The 22,630-nt window shown below is 44.9% G+C and overlaps 1 protein-coding gene across 1 annotated transcript; it reads left to right on the forward strand.

The window, feature by feature from the left end:
* The first annotated feature begins 2,450 nt into the window (after window positions 1-2,450).
* On the forward strand, window positions 2,451-7,767 carry BAMBI (BMP and activin membrane bound inhibitor). Its single transcript, XM_039478957.2, has 3 exons — window positions 2,451-2,901; window positions 6,260-6,547; window positions 6,987-7,767. The coding sequence occupies exons 1-3, from the start codon at window positions 2,826-2,828 to the stop codon at window positions 7,403-7,405; spliced, it is 783 nt and encodes a 260-aa protein (XP_039334891.1). The 5' UTR covers window positions 2,451-2,825; the 3' UTR covers window positions 7,406-7,767.
* Window positions 7,768-22,630: the final 14,863 nt, after the last annotated feature.

Raw genomic sequence — 22,630 nt, forward strand, 5'->3', positions numbered from 1 at the left:
CAAGTTATCATTAATTCAATAAAATACAAACATCTTAGTTTGGTTCTTTTGGGATGCAAGGAAAAGAACTGTTAAGTAAAAAGGGGACTTTAAGGTTACTGAGTTAACCCAAAGACAAGAAGTGAGGCGTCGAGACTGGAAATCCATTTGGATTTATGTCTTTGCCGCTTTGCATTTCTTCATCATTTTTCTTTCTCTGCAGACAGGTGGACTACAGCTGCCCCAAAGCAAAATTTTTATGTCCCTTGTGAAACGCCCTCGAGGAGGTGACCAACATGTTTGTCCAAAGACACAGAAGAGAGAATCTAACTGACCTAACCTGGGTCATGTGACTAGCTAAGGCCAGAGGGTCACAGTCTCCTAATCAGGTTATCAAAGCCCACTCCAGGGAAAAGGAACATTCTCTGAATTGGGCTGGGAGACACTCATAAAGTGTCTACTAGAATGCAACTTTCACCAACAGATTCCCCAGAGCTCTTCCGTTAAACAAGAATTTACCCGCTTCAAAGGGAAATGGAGTTCATTTCTGGTGCATCTCTGTTCGCATCTTCACATCTTCACATTTTATGCTACAGTCACAAAGACTTGTTTGTCATCCCAACTACCTGTTCGCTACTTACCACGCCTACTCCCAAACACAATCAAATAATGTCATGCCTCAATTCCTGTGGTCCTCGGTGCTTGTAATGGTCTTCTTTCAATCCTTAACATCATTGCTTTTAGGAGACTTCCCTGGTTCTCTTTACCGTCCTGGGCTGGTTAACCTCTTTCTTTTAGGCATTGTAACGTTATCCACATAAATCTCTATCATTGTCTAACTCCATTGTTTTGAGATTTACTCTCTCGTTTCTGACATCTTTCTAACCCCAGACACTGCAAGCCTGGCCTCTATGGTGGGAGGCCAGGTTGAGCGAATATACTCTGAAAGTTTCCTTTTAGCTAATAACTGACTCTCTAAAAGAGAGTGTATCATTACATAGAAAGTATTGTCTGCATGAAACCCTTACAATTGTTAACTTGTCAAGGTTCTAGTAGCCAGGAAGTTCTAATCAAACACTGCCCCAGGACTGACTTGTCGGCACGCCCCTTAAGAAACCTGCTCGCTGTTTACCTGGGGCTCTAACTACGGTAGTTTAATCTTCTTCTAAAACTTCTGCTGAGCTTATCCTTCTCTCGTTTTAGATGCAATTTTGATCTAGAGAAGTAATGGTCTGAACATCAGTTTATGAAATTATTTTTCTGCACATAAACATTATTTTTCAAAGGCAATTTCACTAACGACATCCTGTAGCTCTGCAGACTTTCAACGACTTTAAAAGGTTAGGCGTTTGAGATATGTTGGCCTTGATTTTCAGTCCTCAAGACATATATAAATTTTTCTTAGTCTTCGAGCTCACGTCTGCACTCCAGTCCTAAGGGATCTGACTTGATAATTCTCACCTTGGCACGAAACGCGCCTCTCTTTCTTCCCTTCCCCACCTTCCAACCCCCTTTTGAGGCATCGGGTAGGGAAGCGCTGGCAGATTCTCAAGAAGAATTATGCAAATGGTTGACTTTTGTTCATCTCAGGTTTTTGGGGACGGGATAAAAGAATATTCCCTCAGATAATGAGTTTTAAGCTTGATTCCTTCCAAAGGGAGTGGGGAAACGACAGCAAGACCACCTTGAGTGGCTTGGGAAGGGCAACCCCGCGAACCCTAATAAATGAATTAGCATCTCAAGGAGGAGATCACCGCGGGGCTGATATTGATCCGGGTCGGCCGGCGTGTTTGCCAGAGATTGTTTGGGAGGTGGTTAATTGAGTGTCAGTCTCGGCCAGTGTCGTCTCGCTGGCGCCGGGCGCTTTTGGATTTGCTAATTTTCGTTAAGTGTCTCTAGCCGGCTCCTCGTCCCGCGTACCCGGGAGAACCTAGAGGCTCCTAACCGATCAACAGCCGGTCTGTCTGGGCTTTATCGATCCCAGGGCCGGGCAGCCCCAGGCGGACGCGCTGCGGGGGTTGGGGGCGAAGGCTGATCGCAGACCCCAGCCCCGGCCGCCGCCTCCGCCCCCTCCGCCTCCGCACAGGCCGGGGCGTCGTCACTCGCCCCTGGGGGCTCCGGAGGGCGCAGCACGCGGACCCCCTGCGTGTTTCGGGGGGCACTCAAAAGAAGGCCCGGGCTGCGGGGCCGCGGGCCGCCCGAGGAGGGGCCGTCCGATCCCGGCGCCTCGCGAAGGTCACGGACGCGCGGGCCTCCGCAAGGGGGAGCGCGGGAGACGGCAGCGCCCCAGCCGGGCGCCCCAGACGCCGGCGCCGCGCGGAGCCGCCGGGCAGGTCCCTCCGCGCTCGCGTCTGGGCCCGCCCCCCGCTGGGGGCGGATTGACAGGAGCCCGGCGGCCAATGGGGCGCCGCGGGGCGGGGCGGGGCGGGCCTCCGCGCGGGGCGCTATTTACGGCGCGGGGCCGGCGGGACCCGGGCTGGCGCGGGCGGGAGCTGCGGCGGGTGCCCTCGCGCGCTGGGGAGCCCCTGCCCTCTCCGCGGAGGAGACCGACGGCCGGGCGCCCACCCCGGCCCGCGGCGGTTCCCGGGGCGCGCGTGCGTCCCCGGAGTCGAGCGGGGCGCGGGAGCCGGCGGCCGCCCGGGGGGACCGAGAAACTTTTCTGGGCTCCTGGGCGCGCCCTGCAGCCGCGTTCCATGCTCCGGCCGCCGCCCGGCCCCCCGCCCCGCCGCTGACGGCGCCCGCCGCTCCGGGCAGGGCCCATGCCCTGCGCGCTCCGGGGGTCGTAGGCTGCCGCCCAGCCGGGGCTCCGGGAGCCGGCGGGGGCGCCGCGGCCGTGCGGGGCGTCAATGGATCGCCACTCCAGCTACATCTTCATCTGGCTGCAGCTGGAGCTGTGCGCCATGGCCGTGCTGCTCACCAAAGGTGGGTGCCGGGGGCGCGCGGGGCCCGGGGTCCCGTCCCCGCCGCGGGGCTTCGGAGCCGGCTGCGGAGGCTTTGTTAGCTGCGGGCGAGGCTCCCTCCCGCGCCGGAGCCGCAGGTCGTGACAAGTTGCTCTGTTCTTAGAAGTCGCGGCGGTGGCCGGGCGGGTGGATACGGACCCCGATCTCAGGGCCGGCGCTGGGCAGAGGGTCCTCCGGGCGCTGACTGCGGGGAGCGGGGCCGGAGTCCCGGCTCGACGCCGCCGCCTCTGCCGCAACCCGGGGGCCCGGGCGGCCGGGAGCGATCGCAGACCCCGGCCCGCAGCGCGTCTGAGTGAGTGTCTCGGGATGGATTTCTGTGAGTGTGTCCCTGAGTCTCAGGATCTCTGAGTGCATTTGTAGCTGCCTCTCTGAGCGTCGTTGTGCCTCTGAACCTCCATCTTTCAGTGTATTTATGTGTCTCTGAACGTATCTCTGAATGCTTTCGGTGTCTTTCTCCGAGTGTCTCTGTGTCTCTGAATGTGTCTGTATCTCTCAGTGTATCTCTGTGACCTGCGTGTGTCTTTCTGAATGGATCTCCGAATGCATTTCTGTGTCTTTCTCTAAGTGTCTTTCTGTCTCTGCATATGCATCTGAGTCTCGGAGTGTGCGTCTCTGAGTGAGTACATCTCTAAGTGTATGCCTGTGTGCCTGTCTTTGTGATCGAGAGAGTGTATGAGTCTTCCTGAGAGTTTCGGTGTCCGAGGTGTGCGGAAGTGTGTGTTGTGTTGCTTTTCAGTAGCCGAGAGGAGTAGGCTCTGTCAGCGGTCTCTTTTCCTACTCACCTCATATTTTACAAACAGGACCAAAAAACACACACAAAAAAACAAAACCAAAAAACGGATCCGTTTCTCCTTTCTTCTGCAGGCTTTGGCCTTTTAGAAAGAAATAACCTGAACTCCCTCTGAATTTCAAGGTTCCCCTCATCTCCTTGCTATGAAATCTACCTACTTTTCTGTGGACAGATAACTTTTTTTTTTTTTTTTTTTTTTTTTTTTTTTTTAGTAGGAAGCACTGTTTAGCCTTTGCACCCCCCTGCTTCTCTCTAATTGCCATGTAGCAGGCATGAGGTTAAAACATAAGCTAGCCCAGCAAGGATGATGTGCTACAGTATTTATTTATTTTGGAAGGAAGGGTGTAATTAACCCTAAATAACAGCCCTTGCAGCTTGCAGAGGGGAGCCTCCTGGCCCTATCAAAGGCGGGCAGAACAGGGAGGGACTGAGGCTGACATGAAGTCACAGATACCGAAACTATGTGCCTGATAATGATATAATTAGGGGATCAGAGATTTCTGACGGCTGCGGACTTCAAAAGCTTTAAAAGAAGCCAGCAGTCTCTCCTGTAGCCATCTTGACTAAAGCAGACATTTTTGTTTAATCACTACATACAGTAACGAAGGGGGTAGAAACAGAAGGGCATTGTTCCACAGTTTCAAAATACCAGTCCCCTCTCTGGCCTTTTGCATGCCACAGGAAGAAACTTTATGAACGACAGAAATATAGTTTTAATACAGTGGTACAAAAGTCCATTCTCCTTGCTTAAAATGTGGCTCCAATTAAAAAAAAAAAAAGTAGTTAGAACTTTCCCAGTTACCTGTCAAAATTTTATTAGACTGTTTTTAGGTCATTGAAAATACAGTATTTTAAATAGACTCTCATAAACATTTAAGCAGCATTTTACTTGTATTCAGTTTTCCTTTTCTGTACAAGGTCTGAGGCTAATAGGGTCAAAATGGGCTTTTAATCTGTTTTATTTATACTTTAAATCTATATATGGAATTTGTCAAACTAGGGATATGTAGTCATCACTCCAGAAGACTGGTGAGCTTTATGTGGAAAATAAAGTGAGCTTGGAGGGAGAAGGAGAAAGAGCAGAAAAGCGGTTCTGCAAAGCAAAGGTTCTTACTTGAAACAGAGAAAGACCTTGGGCCCAACCCCAGGACATTGAGTGCGGATTGAGGAGCAAGACCCCCAGCCTTAGACTGTTAGGGGTTGCCAAAGATCTGTGTTTAGGGGGCTGGTTTTTCTTAGAACCGAACCATTAGCAGCCTCTGGTGGAAACTGAGCATACCATACCGTGGTCTGGAATTTGGACAGATAATTAAATGAGACACCTTACTCAGGCATTCAGAGAGAGGAGGATAAAGAAAGGTAAGGGTGGGGAGAGGTTTGTAAAACAGCATGTCCCAGTGTTTAATTTCAGAGTGGAGGTTTCAGTAACTATACAGATCTTCAGGTGGGAAACTGGAAGAGGTGTGTGCATTCATTCAGTTTACTCACTGGGGCATGTGACAGTGACCGGGGTCCACTGGGTGGATATCATATTCGTGATAACTTTTAAGACCCAGATTATTTCAACTAGAGACTGATATAAAAGTCTCAAATCTTGCCCTGTGACAAAATGTGAACAGAGCCTTGCAAGTCACAAAATAAGTTTTTATAAAGGAAACTTTTAATCACTTCCTGTAGAAAATTTGAGGTTTCCTTAAGGATTTTTCATTCAACCAGCAGAGGATTTTCAGTTTCAGTGTTTCCCCTTTTAGATCACACGTTGAATTACATGTAAAACTTGTGAGGAAGAGGAGGAGGAGAAGTTAGCCTTGCAGTTTTATACTTCGCCCCCTACCCCAACCTTTTATGACTTTCCATTTGGGCTGAAAGAAATTGACTTTGGCAAGCAAGCCACTAATTGTAAACTGCCTAGTTCCTGTTTTACAATATACTGACTAAAAGCTCCTCTGCATGAAAAGATCTTTATAGGCAAAAAGTTTGCCTTTTCTAGAGAGGTTGCAAATAGCTGCCTAGTTTCATAGTTTTAAAACCTCCTGACCTGAGCAATTTCTAGATTGTTGTGTTTCTAGTTAATAACTTTATAAGGTGTTAGCTAAAGCTCTTAACTCTTGGCGCAGTCCTTTGGGATAGTAAACAATTCAGTAGTTCCGATCAAATATTTATACTGACAAAATCAAAAAGCCTAACATTTTTATGTTGTAAGGTCATGCAGGATTAAAATGAATAAATACTATGATTTGCCTTATGGTAGGAGAAATTATATTCATTACTATTTCCTTCAAAAAGCAAGTTTCTTTTTAAATTACCCTCTAAACCCCTCAGAAATCTGCTGTTGGAATTATTACATTGCCAAAATTACCTTTAACTGGACTGGCTGCAGGAAGGGCTTCTCCAAGCTCCATGGACTGGAGCAGTCAGCTTGGATGATCTGAAAGTTCAAGCCTTTGAACCTGGGATTCAGCAGTTGCCTAAATAGTTGCTTTATCTGGTTTCTGGAGCAGAGTTTGATGCAGTTTCTCATTGTTCTCAGGTGAAATTCGATGCTACTGTGATGCTGCCCACTGTGTGGCCACTGGTTATATGTGTAAATCTGAGCTCAGCGCCTGCTTCTCTAGACTTCTGGATCCTCAGAACACAAATTCCCCGCTCACCCATGGCTGCCTGGACTCTCTTGCAAGCACAGCAGACATCTGCCAAGCCAAACAGGCCCGAAACCACTCTGGCACCGCCATGCCCACATTGGAATGCTGTCATGAAGACATGTGCAATTACAGAGGGCTGCACGATGTTCTCTCTCCTCCCAAGGGTGAGGCCTCAGGTAGGTAGAAGCCGTTTCTAACCAGAATGGCTGCCTGATCTATAGACTTGTGACAGCCACGACTTTGTATGTCTGCTATTGATTTTGTTGTTAATGTAATTAGAGACATCAGAGAGAGAGGCCTGGCTGGATGCAAAGATGCATCTTGATTGAGTGGCTTTTATGTCTGCCTGAGCATTAGATGTCTGTCTACATAATAGGTTTTGCCTGTTTTTTCGACATTTTGCAGACATTAAAAGGCCATTACATCTCAGTAATGACAGTCTGTAAATGGTGTTTGTAAGCTTCTTTAGATAGTTTTGTAATATTTATTGTCTAAATATCGTTGATTTAATTGTAAGCTTTTTAATGGAATTCCTGGTTAAAATGAATAGATGATTATGAATATCCCTAGGAGGAGTTAACATGGAGTTTGATCATTTTCTTCATATTCCTTTAGGACAAGGGAACCGGTATCAGCATGATAGTAGCAGAAACCTTATCACCAAGGTGCAGGAGCTGACTTCTTCCAAAGAGTTGTGGTTCCGGGCGGCTGTCATTGCCGTGCCCATTGCTGGAGGGCTGATTTTAGTGTTGCTGATTATGTTGGCCTTGAGGATGCTTCGAAGTGAAAACAAGAGACTGCAGGATCAGCGGCAGCAGATGCTCTCTCGTTTGCACTACAGCTTTCACGGACACCATTCCAAAAAGGGGCAGGTTGCAAAGTTGGACTTGGAGTGCATGGTGCCGGTCAGTGGGCACGAGAACTGCTGTCTGACCCGTGACAAAATGAGACAGGCAGACCTCAGCAACGATAAGATCCTCTCGCTTGTTCACTGGGGCATGTACAGTGGGCACGGGAAGCTGGAATTCGTATGACGGAGTCTTACCTGAACTAAAACTTCTCGAACGTTTGAAGACCTTTGAGTTCTGCTGGACAGGAGCACTTTATCTGAAGACAAACTCATTTAATCATCTTTGAGAGACAAAATGACCTCTGCAAACAGAATCTTGGATATTTCTTCTGAAGGATTATTTGCACAGACTTAAATACAGTCAAATGTATTATTTGCTTTAAAATTATGAAAAGCAAAGAGAAGACTCTGTACACAGTCACCAGGGTTATTTGCATCCAAGGGAGCTGGAATTGAGAACGTAATAAATGTGCCCTGTGTAAGCTTCTACATCTTGATTTATTGTAAAGATTTAAAAGAAATATATATATTTTGTCTGAAATTAAATAGTGTCTTTCATAAATTTAAAACTAAGTGGGACGTGTAAGACAGTACGTGTTAATTACGCAGATGGCCATCTGCTGCTGCTCACTCGCTGGTTCTCAACTCTAGGATGTGGCTTGGTTTCCCCCCCCGCCCCTTCTTTTTTAAACAAGACCAAGATCTTGCTTATTCTTCCACATGCCTGTGTAATTTTCTTGCAGCGTGGAGTTTCTAAATGTGTACTGACCCTCTTTTAGTGTCTTACCCATATTTCTGGTTATGGGATAACTCTGGTTTTAGCTTTCATCTAAGAAGGAGATCTTAAATTTATGTGTACCAGGTCAGATATAATTGATCAATTTCTGGAGTTGACTTAGCAAAGGTTATATCGATCCAGGTGTGTTCTGGAATACCTTTTCCAATGTGTCTACCTCCACTCAAAAAAGAGAGAGAGAAAAAGCCCCAACTAAACAAAACTTTCTTAGTCAATTTAGTCACTGTCTCCTTTTACTGTTGATTAATTGGCCAGTTTATTTTGTCCTAAACCACATTAAATATTTTGGCTCCCAAGTTACCCAAACCTTACTGTACAACACTCTTAATTTTAAATCTTGCCCTTCAACAGGTGATGCCTTTTTTTTTTTTTTTTGGTTTTAACTCATTCCTTAGAAAGGTTTTCTGTAGTGAACATGATACACTAATTGATTTAAATAACATTGCTACTAGGTTTCTTCCCAAATGGTCCTTTATGTAACCAAATAGAACACTGGCTTTAGCCAGTAACTAACACAGCTAGGAAACAATGTTTCCTCCTGGAAGACTTTTTTTTTTTTTTTTTTTTTTTTTTTTGAGACGGAGTTTCGCTCTTGTTACCCAGGCTGGAGTGCAATGGCGCGATCTCGGCTCACCGCAACCTCCGCCTCCTGGGTTCAGGCAATTCTCCCGCCTCAGCCTCCTGAGTAGCTGGGATTACAGGCACGTGCCACCATGCCCAGCTAATTTTTTTGCACTTTTAGTAGAGACGGGGTTTCACCACGTTGACCAGGATGGTCTCGATCTCTCGACCTCGTGATCCACCCGCCTCGGCCTCCCAAAGTGCTGGGATTACAGGCTTGAGCCACCGCGTCCGGCCCCCTCCTGGAAGACTTTCTATCCCAGCCTGAACTTAAAACCTAGGCCATATTTGTGTACTTCCCCGCCCCCACTGGATCTTTCTCATTTTAAATGTGAGAATAATTTGCCATAGTATTTTCTCAATTCCTTTGTATATTTGAAATTTTTGCTTAAAAATTAACCTACAGGCCGGGCATGGTGGCTCATGCCTGTAATCCCAGCACTTTGGGAGGCCAAAGTGGGTAGGTCACAAGGTCAGGAATTAAGAGACCAGCCTGGCCAACAGAAACCCATCTCTACTAAAAATACAAAAACTAGCTGGGTGTGGTGGCCAGTGCCTGTAGTCGCAGCTACCAGAGAGGCTGAGGCAGGAGAGTCACTTAAACCCAGGAGGTGGAGGTTGTGAGCCAAGATCACACCACTGTATTCCAGCCTGGGCAGCAGAGTGAGACTCTGTCTCTGTCTAACCTATAGCTGGCATATTTGAGTATGGGGTTTTCTTTTAGTTATTTTTTTTTTTGTATATTACTGGAGGATTTTTCGATAAGCATTAATTTGGGTCCCTTAAGACAGGTGCAGTAGCCAAGATCATGGAAGAATCTGAGTTGAAATGACCAGTATAAAAATGAGCACCTACATTACTTAACAATGAACAGACCACCTGCCCCAAACGCTAGGGGGTAGAATAAACATCTTTTAATGATAGCATTCGTTTGTCGTCTCTAAGATGAACAGCTCTTGCATGCACGCCTCATTTTATAAAAGATGTTAAGCTTTATGCACATCAATTTTTGAGGAAGCCAAAGAATTGTTGAACCCAACCCTTAAACCCTGTCAAGATAACTGATCAAAGTTGTCAGTTGGTGAAATTTCCACCCTCACTTCCACTCTGGTTCTTTTTTTTTTTTTTTTTTTTTTTTTTTGAGACAGAGTTACTTTGTCACCTGGTCTGGAATGCAGTGGCACCGTCAATATCACTACAACCTCCAGCCCACTCCTCCAGGTTCAACCCATCCAGAGCAACTGGGATTATAGGCGCCCACCACCATGCCCGGCTAATTTTTGTATTTATAGAAGAGAGAGGGTTTTCACCATGTTGGCCAGGCTGGTCTCAAACTCCTGACCTCAAGTGATCCTCCCGCCTCAGTTTCCTAAAGTCCTGAGTAAGGTATGAACCACTGTGCCCAGCCTGTGCCCAGCCCCGCTCTGGCTCTTGATCACATTACAGTAGTTTGTAGTTTGGAGATTAAAGAACTTCTTGCTCCTTGTACATTCTCATTTCACGTACACCATTATGCAAGCTCAGCGATTCTTCAAGTGGCCAGCTGTTCTGCTGGGTGTAGTCATCATTTCTTTTCGCTGCTTGCTCTGATGAGGGCTGGTTCACCTCATTTCTTCTAAGTTACAGGTTAACTAGGAACTCTGCAATTGTTTAGGAAATATAACAATGAAGGATTTAAAGTCATATGCTTTGAAACACTTTGAAATCAGTGAACCCCCTCCTCCAGGAGAGGCCTATGTCTGGGCTGGTGTTATCAGAAACTTAATGGAGGGCGCACAGCCTCTCCACTTGGTCTTATGGCTTTGTTCTTCCTATTGTACATTCACGAGGCTGTTACAGCTCCCAGTACTGTGGGGAGGTGGCACTGTGCCCGTGGCACTGTGCCCATGGCTTCTCAGAGTTTTCTGGGGCTCAGCTTCTAGCCACATAATAGGTCAGCCCTGCCTCTTTTCCTAAACAAACAAACAAACAAAAGAAACCTCTCTTTTTTGAAATTCATTTAGTTTTTGCATATGTCCTCACCACGTCATAAAGTCAGATCCGCACATAACTTGGCCTTCTTATGAAAACGTTGCAGGCATCTCAACTTTGGATATAACTAAAAGCTACAGCGATTTTACTTTTGCTTCCCTGTGAGACTGTAGAAGTTGCCAGGAGCCAGAGATAAGAACGAAGACAAGGTCCAGGGTCTACCTGATTCAGTGATGTCCGAAATGGTGGTGATGACTGGTTTATTTGTTTTTCCCTCTTAGAGATGTTTACTGCTACTTTGAGGTGTCACACGGCTGGGCTAACCAGGAACCCTTGCTTAATATTGTCACAGAACTCCCCTCAATAGGAATTTTCCTTTCTAAGTGGAAATTTGCCCAAACTATAGAGACATGGGACCAAAATTGCCAAGCTGATTTTATATGTACAACTCCACTGTTGAAAAATTGATCTGTGCTTGGTTATGTCGTGTGTTATTTTTTTCCTTTTATTTTGAATGGCTTAGAGGCTTCCTAGAAATTGACTGGTGTGTCTCTAATTTCTGCTGAACTGATTTTATTAAAAACACTACACCATAGGGGGTTTGACCTTATAAAATACCAAACATGTCTGCTTTAGAAAATCACAAAGCTTTCCTCTGAAGCGCTCATAAATCTGGTTTCAATACGGGTTGATTATAGGCTAAAAGCTTGAAAGCAGTGGCATCTAGTATTATGACTTGGGAACTGCCTCTTTTGGGGCCAGGATAGCTTCCCCCCCCCACCCACAACCTCTAATTCATCATCTTCTCTGCCTCTTGGCCCAAATGACTTTAAACCTCTACAGCTGTGTGAACTTGGGCACATTATGTAAGCTGAATATTCAGTTTTGTTGCCTGTGAAATGGGAGCCATAGTAACACCTTGTAGGATTATTGTGAAGAGACATTGTAGCTATTTTCATTAATATACACAACAGTCTTAAATAAACCATCCCCACATAATATTTCTTAAAGTCTGAGAACTTCTGCCCATTTTTTGTACCGTACATTAATATTACTTTTTAATATTTAAAACCTTTGCATACTTGAGACTTGCAGGCCTGGCAGTCACCTGCAAAGGGACTTTAGCATTTTAAATATTCATTTTCAATGCATTATTTTTGGCCTCTCATGCCTATTAAATAGGTTCATTTGTAATTGTTTCCTTCTGGAATAATACAGATAGCTACTGATAAGAATGTTTTAATCATATATACCTCCTTCAATTTCTGATATTTGACAGAATGAAGTTCCCTTGGAGTTTCAGCTGCTCTGAATGGTCAATCCATTGAGAAAACTGATGGCTTTGATAGGTAGCAGATAATGTGTCCATATTGCTTACGTGGTTTATGTCTGACTGGTACATTCTCAACAAATGCCGCAATCAATTACGACCCGCTCCACAGGTGCTCCCAACAAAATACAAGTACTTCCAGAACTGTTTTGAGAACTTTGTGAATTTGGAAGTGGAGGAGCTAATTAAGAATCATTTAATTTCTGGCCTGGGCGCGGTGGCTCAAGCCTGTAATCCCAGCACTTTGGGAGGCCGAGGCGGGTGGATCACAAGGTCAAGAAATCGAGACCATCCTGGTCAACATGGTGAAACCCCGTCTCTACTAAAAATACAAAAAATTAGCTGGGCATGGAGGCGCGCGCCTGTAATCCCAGCTACTCAGGAGGCTGAGGCAGGAGAATTGCCTGAACCCAGGAGGTGGAGGTTGCAGTGAGCCAAGATCGTGTCATTGCACTCCAGCCTGGGTAACAAGAGCAAAACTCCGTCTCAAAAAAAAAAAAAAAAATCATTTAATTTCCTTGGATGAAATTAATTTAGTTACTCTGTGGGTCACAGTTATAATAGAAAAGTTAAATGCTCCAGATACCAATATTTATAATAGAAAAATTGACTGCTCTGGATACCAACTGACATCCCTTCCCTCTACCCAATTCATTCTGTCAATATGACTTTATCTGCTGCCTTAAAAAAGCAGATCACTGATTTTTTGGGAATCAGAGATCCCATAAAATGACAAAATTCAACTCTCAACTTTTGGCAACTCTTGATTTGGAGTACAGTTTACACTCTGAACATGTCCTTGTTAATCTGCTAACACGGCACCGTTTTACAGCGTAATGGTGTAATTCATTTGTCTGCCATTCCAGGAATCTGAGCCTAGAATCAGGAAGGTGGCAGAGCTGAGATTAACCAGTTGGGGGTTTACTTCTTCCAGCCTGGCAGCCATTTTCCAAGGGATGTGCTTTTTTAGAGTTTCAAAGTATTTATTGCCAGGGAAGGCCTACCAGCCTTCTGCAAACTTTTCCCATTCTTTGAATATGAAAAGGGTAACAGGAAAGGCATTGATAAGCAATCTGGGGAGATACCTTGGGTAAGCAGTGAGATAATATCAGGCATTTGTCATTCCTCAAGACTTTTAGGAGATTCATTCTTTCTGGAAGCTAATGGCCAGCTGACCTCTCAGGGGCAATTTCAAATGGTGTTTAGCTTCCTATATCTTGCAGATTAGGTTGATGTTGGACTAAATCTAAATAGAACTCGGGAAAAATCAGCTGAAAACCATGCATGCTGTGTGTGTGTTTTGTGTGTGTGTGTTTTGTGTGTGTGTGTTTTGTGTGTATGTGTGTGTGTGTGTGTTTGTATACCATGCTAATTGAATAGACTTCGTAATATAATTTTACATTTAACAGTTTTCAAGGCACTGCGTAAGTAGATTTGGAACTTGCGAGAAGTCAGCCATTTTTAGACACGTGAAGACTAAGTTGTGATGAATTAATAAACTCAGAGGCTGTTGTGTCAATTCACTCTGAAAGATCTCACATTACAAACCTAATGGAACAAAAATTGTTTTAGCAGTTAAAACCAAGAGAAATACAAAAAGCTCTTTATCCCTGGTTTCTTCCCCTGGAATTTCCCTAGGGAACCAATGAGGACAGTGGAAAAACACCACACTTCTCAAAGCAAGTTTCTTACTTTTTAAGTGTTACAAGTTCACGTTGGAGCTTTTTTTTCTCCCCCTAAATTTAGTGGATGTGGTTTTAATGCCACAGCTTTAATTCACAGTTGCCTTGGTAAATGAGGGCATTTCTCACCTGGATTTAGGGATTGAACTGTGAATTCTCCATGGGGCGGACCTGTGATCAATAACCTTTGTACGTTTCCAAAATCCAAAGGAGAGAATTAGATGAAGGACTGATTAAGGCCTTTTGTTTTCGGGCACCTGACTTCTGGTTTTTAGTAAATAAACAAATGCTGTCTTTCTCTTTTATTTCTCTATCCTAACTGACTGTTTTACAGATTTATAGTTTTTGCATGGAAAGCCTAAAGGAAAACAAATTGCTAGTGAAGGAAGTTGAGGATAAAAAATTCCAGTGGGGCTGAGCATTAATGAAACATTGCTCGAGTCAAATATCTGAGTCTACCTTTTACATTTGGTGCAGGCTCTAAGCTCATTTAAAGACACTAATTCTCACACAGAAGTGTGTCGATATTCTCCTTTGGACTAAGAGTTGTACTTTCATTTTAGTATTTTAAGATAATCCAAAGTTTTCACCAGTGTCTCTCCAAGGAGTTTAAGAACAAGCCACTGAGAGTTTTGTTGATCAAAAAGGTGGAAAGCCTGGAGCCTGCTACCTGATTTAATATTTCATCCTCGATGGCTTGATAGGCCCAGCTACACTAGGGCACCTTTGGCCAATTCTCTTTTCTTCTCATGGAAATGAAACTCTGCTCAGAGGCTATAATAAAAGCAACAAATAGCTCCCTGCCGCTTTCTTTCAAGGACAAACCAAATTATAAATTCCCTTCTCTTCACAAACTCTCAGCATCTTCATTAAAAGATTACCTTTCACTTCAAAACCCAAATCGCTCTTGTGCATCCACTGCAGTTTTATAATTTAGACTTTTATATTTATTTCTTTTTATCACAGTGTTACATAGTTTATTTTATTTTATTTTATTTTTTTTTGAGACAGAGTCTCACTCTGTCGCCCAGGCTGGAGTGCAACGGCACGATCTCGGCTCTCTGCAACCTCCACCTACCAGGTTCAAGGGATTTTCCTGCCTCAGTCTCCTAAGTAGCTGGAACTACAGGCGCATGCCACCACGCCCGGCTAATTTTTGTATTTTTAGTAGAGACGGGGTTTTACCATGTTGGCCAGGCTCGTTTTGAACTCCTGACCTCAGGTGATCTGCCCATCTCAGCCTCCCAAAGTGCTGGGATTATAGGCATGAGCCACTGGGCCTGGCCTTATCATATAGTGTTCTTTACGAAAATATTTATTTTTGTAAGCCCAGTCTATAGGTCGGGCTGGAGTGTAGTGGTGGGATCATAGCTTCCTGCAGCCTTGAACTCCTGGATTCAGCAATCCTCCTGCCTCAGCCTCTGAGTAGCTGGGACTACAGACACATGCCACCATGCCTGGACTTTTTTTTTGTTTTGTGGTAGAGGTGGAATCTCCAGGCTGGTCTCAAACTCCTGGGCTCAAGCAATCCTCCTGCCTCAGCCTCCCGAATAACTGGGACTACAGCGGTGCACCACCATGCCCAGCTAATTAAAAATGGTTTTTGTAGAGTTAAGGCTCTCACTTTGTTGTCTGCACTGGTCCCAAACTCCTGGCCTCAAGTGATCCTCCCTCCATAGCCTCCCAAAGTGCCAAGATAAATTTTGAAGAACGAATGTATATGTTGAGCAGGGGTGGCTGGTGGGGGAGGGAAGGAAAGGTCATTCATGACTTCACAATACTTATATAGTATTTCTTCTAGTTTCCTGTGTTCCTTTTACTTATTTATATATATTAAAATATTATACATATCTTTATATTTTCTGAGTCCTGGCTCAAACCAGTGTCAAACTTTTTTAAAAAATGTTTTAGATTTCAGGAGGCTGAGGCAGGAGAATTGCCTGAACCCAGGAGGCGGAGGTTGCGGTGAGCCGAGATCGTGCCATTGCACTCCAGCCTGGGTAACAAGAGCGAAACTCCGTCTCAAAAAAAAAAAAAAAAGTTTTAGATTTTAAGAAATTGATACATAATAGGTGTACATATTTTGGGGGCACATGTGATAATTTAATACATTCATGTAATTTGTACAGATCAAAGCAGTATAATTGGGTATCTATTGCTTTAAATATTTGTCTTTGTTTTATACTAGAAATGTCTGAATTATTCTCTTCTAGTTATTTTGAAATATCTAATAAATTACTGTCAACTGTAGTCACCCTACTGATCTGTCAAAAACTAGGTCTTATTTTTTTCTATCAAACTATTGGTACCTACAAATCAAGCTCTCTTCATCCCAGGGGGATTGAAGTGCTTGCTAAAAATTGAATAAATGTGGAAGAGAGAAAATCTGCTTCTCTAAAGCCACACCGTTGTGGACATTTTAAATTGCAAACGTCTTGGCTGGAAGTCGGAAACTGTATTCTGTCTGTTAGACCTGCTGTAGCATTTAGCTCACTTGAAGTGGAGGTATCTGGTCACCAATGTCTCAGCCTGGACAGAGCTAGAAGGTGCGGCTGGTTTAGGAGGTGGCTTGCGAGAGGACCGTCTGTCCATCCGGGCTTGGGAAATGTCAAGGGTCATTTCTCTGTCCTGACACTTGATTGTGAAGCAGGTTGCGAGGTAACTCTTTCCAAGGACTGGATTGTGACAATCGCCATCGATGGACAATAAAACCCGAACAGCCCTCACCAGCTCCTTTAACAGTGGGAGGCTGTGTGCTGGCATTTGTATGCAAATTGGCATGAGGAGTTAACAGGTTGCTTTGAAATGCTCAATTTGTTTATCCCAACCTGCAAAGTCCGAGCTTTTCTTCTGAGGCAGATTTATAGAGCCATTTTTCATGGCTCTCGGCAATGAATTGAGTTCAGCAGGGTCCTCAGGATTTTCATTAACTCAAGTGAGCTTCCGAGCAGGAGAGTGCTGCCGGTTCCCCGGACTGACACAGACAGAGGTGGCGATTGCGAAGCCGCTCACCACGTTCTGCAGTTCCTCTGGGGCTCTGCGGCCTGGTCCCGGGCTCAGCGACAGCAAACTGCAAGGCGGAGAGGGAAGCCCTTTCTTCAGAATATCCAGACACAAATACCTCATCTGGAGAAAAATACATTGGCCAATTTTTTTTGGTCTTCTCGTTTCTTCTGAGAAGTCCCGCCTTCGCACCTGGCCTAAACAAGGGCCTGCCCCTCCAGTCTCTCACTGCGTTGTGTCTTTGTATGTACTTGCGTTAGTCAAAAGCTTTTTCTGAAAGTGCCTATCCTAATATTTTTTTCTTTTTTGAGACAGGACCTCCCTCTGTCGCCGAGGCTGGAGTGCAGTGGTGTGATCTTGGCTCACTGCAGCCTCAACCTTCCAGGCTCAAGCAATTTTCCCACCTCACCCTTACGAGTAGCTGGGACTACAGGTGTGCACCGCCACACCCAGCTAATTTTAAAAATTTTTTGTAGAGATGGGGGCAGTCTCACTATGTTGCCCAGGTTGATCTCGAATTCCTGGGCTCAGGTGATCCTCCCACCTTGGCCTCCCAAAGGGCTGGGATTATAGGTGTGTGCTACCACATCTAGCCCATCTTAATGTTTTTATGAGCCTGCACAGCTGTGATATGGTTTGGCTCTGTGTCCCCATCCACATCTCATGTCAAATTGTCATCCCCACATGTCAGCGGAGGGACCTGGTAGGAGATGATTGGATCATGGGGGTGGATTTCCCCTTGCTGTTCTCATGATATGAGTGAATTCTCACGAAATCTGGTTATTTAAAAGTTTGTGGCACTTTCTTCTCTCTCTCTCTCTCTCTCTCTCTCTCTCTCTCTCTCTCACTCTCTCCCCCCTCTTCCTCCTCCTCCCTCTCTCTCTTTCTTTTTTATTCTGGCTCTCTCTTCCCCTCCCTCTCCCCTTCCTTCCCTCCGTCTCACTGTCCCCCTCTCTCAACTCCCTCTCTCCCTCCATCTCTCTCTCTCTACCTTTCTCAACTGCCACCATGAGAAGAAGGTGCTGGCTTCCGGGCTGCCACGATTGTAAATTTCCTGAGGCCTCCCATTCATGCTTCCTGTTAAGCCTGTGGAACTGTGAGGCAATTAAACCTCTTTTCATAAATCCCCAGTCTCAAGTAGTTCTCTACAGCGGTGAGAATGAACTAATACAAGCTGCTATGAGTACGTATGGTTTTGGCCTCTGAGAGACCTGGGTTCAAGTTCAGACTTACCCTGTTACTAGTGGTATGACCTTGGGCTAATCACTCTCTTAATTTCCTCACATAATGAAGCTAGTAAGATTATCAGCCCCTTTTTTTCAAAGGTCTTCATTTTTATTTATTTATTTATTTTTGAAACAGAGTTTTGCTCTTGTTGCCCAGGCTGGAGTATAATGGTGTGATCTCAGCTCACCACAAACTCTGCCTCCCAAGTTCAAGATATTCTCCTGCCTCAGCCTCCTAAATAGCTGGGATTACAGGAGCGTGCCACCACGCCTGGCTGATTTTGTATTTTTAGTAGAGACGGGTTTCTCCATGTTGGTCAGGCTGATCTTGAACTCCCAACTTTAGGTGATCTGCCTGCCTCAGCCTCCCAAAGTGCTGGGATTACAGGGGTGAGTCACTGCACTGGCTAGTTTATGAAGTTTTTATTTATTTATTTTTAGAGACAGGGTCTTGCTCTGTTGCCCAGGCTGGAGTGCAGTGGTGCAACTATGGCTCACTACAGCCTTGAACTCCTGGGCTCAAGTGATCCTCCCACCACAGCGTCCTGAGTAGCTGAGACCACAGGTTTGTGCCACCACACTGGGCTTTATTAGTGCTTTGGATTGTTGTGAGGATTAAATGAGATAATGCAAATAAACACTTAGCACAGTTCCTAAGAACACTGTGAAAGACAGCCCGTCCTACTAAATACTGTTTCTGCATGAGCCCTCACAATGCCTAGGAAACACACACGGGTGATAGAGGTCACCACACCGACTCTACAAATGGAAGATCCAAAGATCCAGGCCAGGTGTGGTGGCTCACGCCTGTAATCTCAACCCTTTGGGAGGCTCAGGCAGGTGGATCACTTGAAGTCAGGAGTTCGAGACCAGCTTGGCCAACATGGTGAAACTCCATCTCTACTAAAAATGCAAAACTTGGTTGGGCATGGTAGTGTGTGCCTGTAGTCCCAGCTATTTGGGAGGCTGAGGCTAGAGAGTCACTTAAACTGGAGAGGAGGAGGTTGCAGTGAGCCAAGATCGCACCACTGAACTCCAGCCTGGGCAACAGAGTGAGACTGTGTCTCAATAATGATAATAATATCCAGTGATGTTTAAGCTTCTTTATTTGTCAGTGTGAGTGTCCTGAATTTGCTTTAACTTTCCACAGTTATGTTTTGCTCAAGACAGTAGGAAAGTACTTAGGTTTTATTTAAACATATTGAAACTACCAGATCCATTGCAGGAAAATGTTATGTATTAGAAACATTTACAATGTGCGAGTTTACCATTCTTCAAAACCAGGAAGGACGTGTTCCATGTTACAGCAAATACCTATTTTTGCACATTCTGTTAATGAATACACACACCTGTTGAGTGCACTCATTTGCGCTGCTGACGGGGCCAAGCCACAGTTCTGGGCAACACTTGCGCCTGGAGCACAGGTGGCATGAGTACTGGCATTGCCCACTGTCTTTCTGCTTGGGGGTCCAGGTGAATGGCTGGCAAAGTTTGTCTCACAGGGAGGAAAAAGGCACATTAATTTGTCCCAGGCTGGGTGTGGTGGCTCACGCCTATGCTCCCAGCACTTTGGGAGGCTGAGGCAGGAAGACTGCTTGAGCCCAGGAGTTGCAAACCAGCCTAGGCAAAATGGTGAAACCCCATCTATACAAAACATTTAAAAATTAGCGAGGCATGGTGGTGCGTGCCTGTGGTCCCAGCTTCTCAGGAGGCTGACGTAGGAGGATTGCTTGGACCTGAGAGGTCGACACTGCAGTGAGATACGATGGCACCACTGCTCTCCCTCCTGAGTAACAGAGCGAGATCTTGTCTTAAATTTGCTGTTGTTGCTGTAGAGCGCACCTGTAATCCATGAACCGGGTGAGGTCTGTTCTCATGAGAATCTGGGCTTCTGAGAAATTTGCTGAACTAGCTTGGTGTGGTGGCTCACGCCTGTAATCCTAGCACTTTGGGAGGGTGAGGTGGGTGGATCATTTGAGGTCAGGAGTTTGAGACCAGCCTGGCTAACATGGTGAAACCCCATCTCTATTAAAAATACAAAAATTAGCTGGGCTTGGTGGCACATGCCTATAATCCAAGCTACCTAGGAGGCTGAGGTGGGAGAATTGCTTGAACCCAGGAGGCAGAGACTGCAGTGAACCAAGATTGTGTCACTGCACTCCAGCCTGGGTAACAGAGTAAGATGCCATCTCAAAAACAAAAAACAAAAAAGAAATTTACTGGGCTAAAAACACAACACAGCTTTAGTAATTGTAGTATAAATCATAAACCCACCACCTAGTCATTTATTGTTCCTTATTAAGGAATGGTGGAGCTGGGCACAGTGGTTCACACCTACAATCCCAGCACTTTGGGAGGCTAAGGCAGGAGGATCCCTTGAAGCCAGGAGTTCAAGATCAGCCTGGGCAACATAAAAAGACCTTGTCCCTACAAAAAAAAAATTAAATTAAATTAAATTAAATTTATCAGGTACAGTGGCATGCAGCTATAATTTTAGCTACTTAGGAGGCTGAGACAGGAGGAAGGCTTGAGCCCGGGAGGTTGAGGCTGCAGTGAGCTGTGATTGTGCCACTGTAGTCCAGCCTGGGTGACAAAGCAAGACGCTCAAAAAAAAAAAAAAAAAAAAAAAAAAAAAAAAAAAAAAAAAAAAGAGAGAGAGAGAGAGAGAGAGAGAGAGAGACTGTTGGGACATAAATGCTTCTGTGATTTAGTGTTCATATAAGTAAGGCTAATATGCATGTTACTTAAGATATTGACAAATCGCTGGGACTTCCCCAAGCCCAGCAATTGATCTGTGTGTTCCGCATCTGTCCGGCACCTTTAAGGAGCCACCAGCCCCTTCCTGCAGGCACTTGCTGCATGAGACCGAGAAGGCAGTTCTAGCACGTTTCTCATTAGCAGACCAGCTTGTGAACCTTTCCTCCCATCTCGTGTCTTGCTCTTACCCCCATCTCTTTTGCTCCCTCAAAATGACCTTTGTTGCTGATGATAACATTTCACCCTCCACTCCCCCTGTTGACTTGATAACTTCCTGCTGGTCCCAGCTCTCCACAGCTCAGGCCGCTTCTGGGGTTCCACCTCCGGCTCACTCTGCCTCCTTTTGCTCTGACTTCATGCTCTTAATCTCTTTTATTTATTTATTTATTTATTTATTTATTATTACTATGACGATTTTTTTTTTGAGATGGAGTCTCACTATGTCACCCAGGCTGGAGTGCAGTGGTGAAATCTAGGCTCACCGCAACCTGTGCCTCCTGGTTCAACCGATTGTCCTGCCTCAGCCTCCCAAGTAGCTGGGACTATAGGCATCTACCACCATGCCTGGCTAATTTTTGTGATTTTAGTAGAGAAGGGGTTTCATTATGTTGATCAGGTGACATCAATCTCCTGACTTAGTGATCCACCTGCCTCAGCCTCCCAAAATGCGTGAGCCACCGTGCCTGGCCTCTTTTATTTATTATTATTATTTTGAGGCGGAGTCTTGCTCTGTTGCCCAGGCTGAAGTGCAGTGGCATGATCTTGGCTCACTGTAACCTCCACCTCCCTGATTCAATCAATGATTCTCCTGCCTCAGCCTCAGTAGCTGGGCTTATAGGCGCCCACCACCACACTTGGCTACTTTTTGTATTTTTAGTAGAGGTGGGGTTTCATCATGTTGGGCACGCTGGTCTCGAACCCCTGACCTCAAGTTCTGCCTGTCTCAGACTCCCAGAGTGCTGGGATTACAGGCGTGAACCACCACACCTGACCTCTTTCCTTTAAAAACATAAATTATTATTGTTATTTTTGAAACAGGGTCTCACTGTCACCCAGGCTGGAGTGCAGTGACACAATCACAGCTCACTGCACCTTGATTTCCCAGGCTCATCCCATTCTCCTGCCTCAACCTCCTGAACAGCTGAGACCACAGGCACATGCCACCACACCACGCTAATTAAAGAAAAAGCCATTTATTCACACATTCTATACTGAGTAGTGAGATTTAGTGAACCAAGTCATCTTTCACTTTCATCTTTCTCATTTGCAAAGTGAGAGTTCCAGGATCACAATGTTTTCTTCCAACCTCAAATGCATGTATGAAAATCCTAGCGTGGTCCTGAGGCCCTTTGATCTCCTTGGAAAAGGCATTATAGATGGGAATTATTATTAAAATACTATTTTGAAATAAAGAGAAGCTTTTTCTCATGTATTTCTATGTTTTTACTTCTATACTTCTGGTTCTCATTCCTTTGTAAATACAGCTTTGTGTCTGATTTCTCTCATGTTTATAACCAGTAAAGTTTGCTTTAAGAACATGGAACATGGCAAAACCACAGTTACATGCTTGATGGCATCTTTCCTGTTTCTTTTTTTCAAAAATTTTCTAAATTTAGGCTCGAAACTCTCCTCAGAGCCATCTTTCCTTTTCAACCAATAAAACTGTTACCTATTTGGACATTATTTGTAATTGAATTTATATTTACAATAAACCTCAGATTTAGAGCTAAAGAATGAAGGGCGAGAAGAAAGAAAAGGCCAGACATTGTAATTAATAAAAGCAGTAGCAATATTATTGTATACAGTTTAAAAAAACACATTAATTTTTTCTGAATCTCCTCAATAAAGGTGAAACAAAATAAAACAAAGTTCAACCAAAAAAACCCTGAAAACAAAGAACCTTAGAGACAATCCTGCTTAAAAATAAGTTGAAAAATAACCTTGTGTTTTTCTTCCTGCTTAAGATGAATACTATACAGTGTGAAATTGCTCTTTGTTTTTGAAATTTCTCTCAAATAAACAG

Source organism: Saimiri boliviensis, chromosome 8 (genome assembly GCF_048565385.1).
Source record: "Saimiri boliviensis isolate mSaiBol1 chromosome 8, mSaiBol1.pri, whole genome shotgun sequence".
Taxonomy (NCBI): domain Eukaryota; kingdom Metazoa; phylum Chordata; class Mammalia; order Primates; family Cebidae; genus Saimiri; species Saimiri boliviensis.

What these genes read in the sequence shown, in the direction of transcription:
- BAMBI (XM_039478957.2), top strand. Translation starts at nt 2,826, where the DNA reads ATGGATCGCCACTCCAGCTACATCTTCATCTGGCTGCAGCTGGAGCTG. An exon ending in GGCCGTGCTGCTCACCAAAG is followed by an intron (nt 2,902 to 6,259) that starts GTGGGTGCCGGG and finishes CATTGTTCTCAG; the next exon opens with GTGAAATTCGATGCTACTGT. An exon ending in TCCCAAGGGTGAGGCCTCAG is followed by an intron (nt 6,548 to 6,986) that starts GTAGGTAGAAGC and finishes ATATTCCTTTAG; the next exon opens with GACAAGGGAACCGGTATCAG.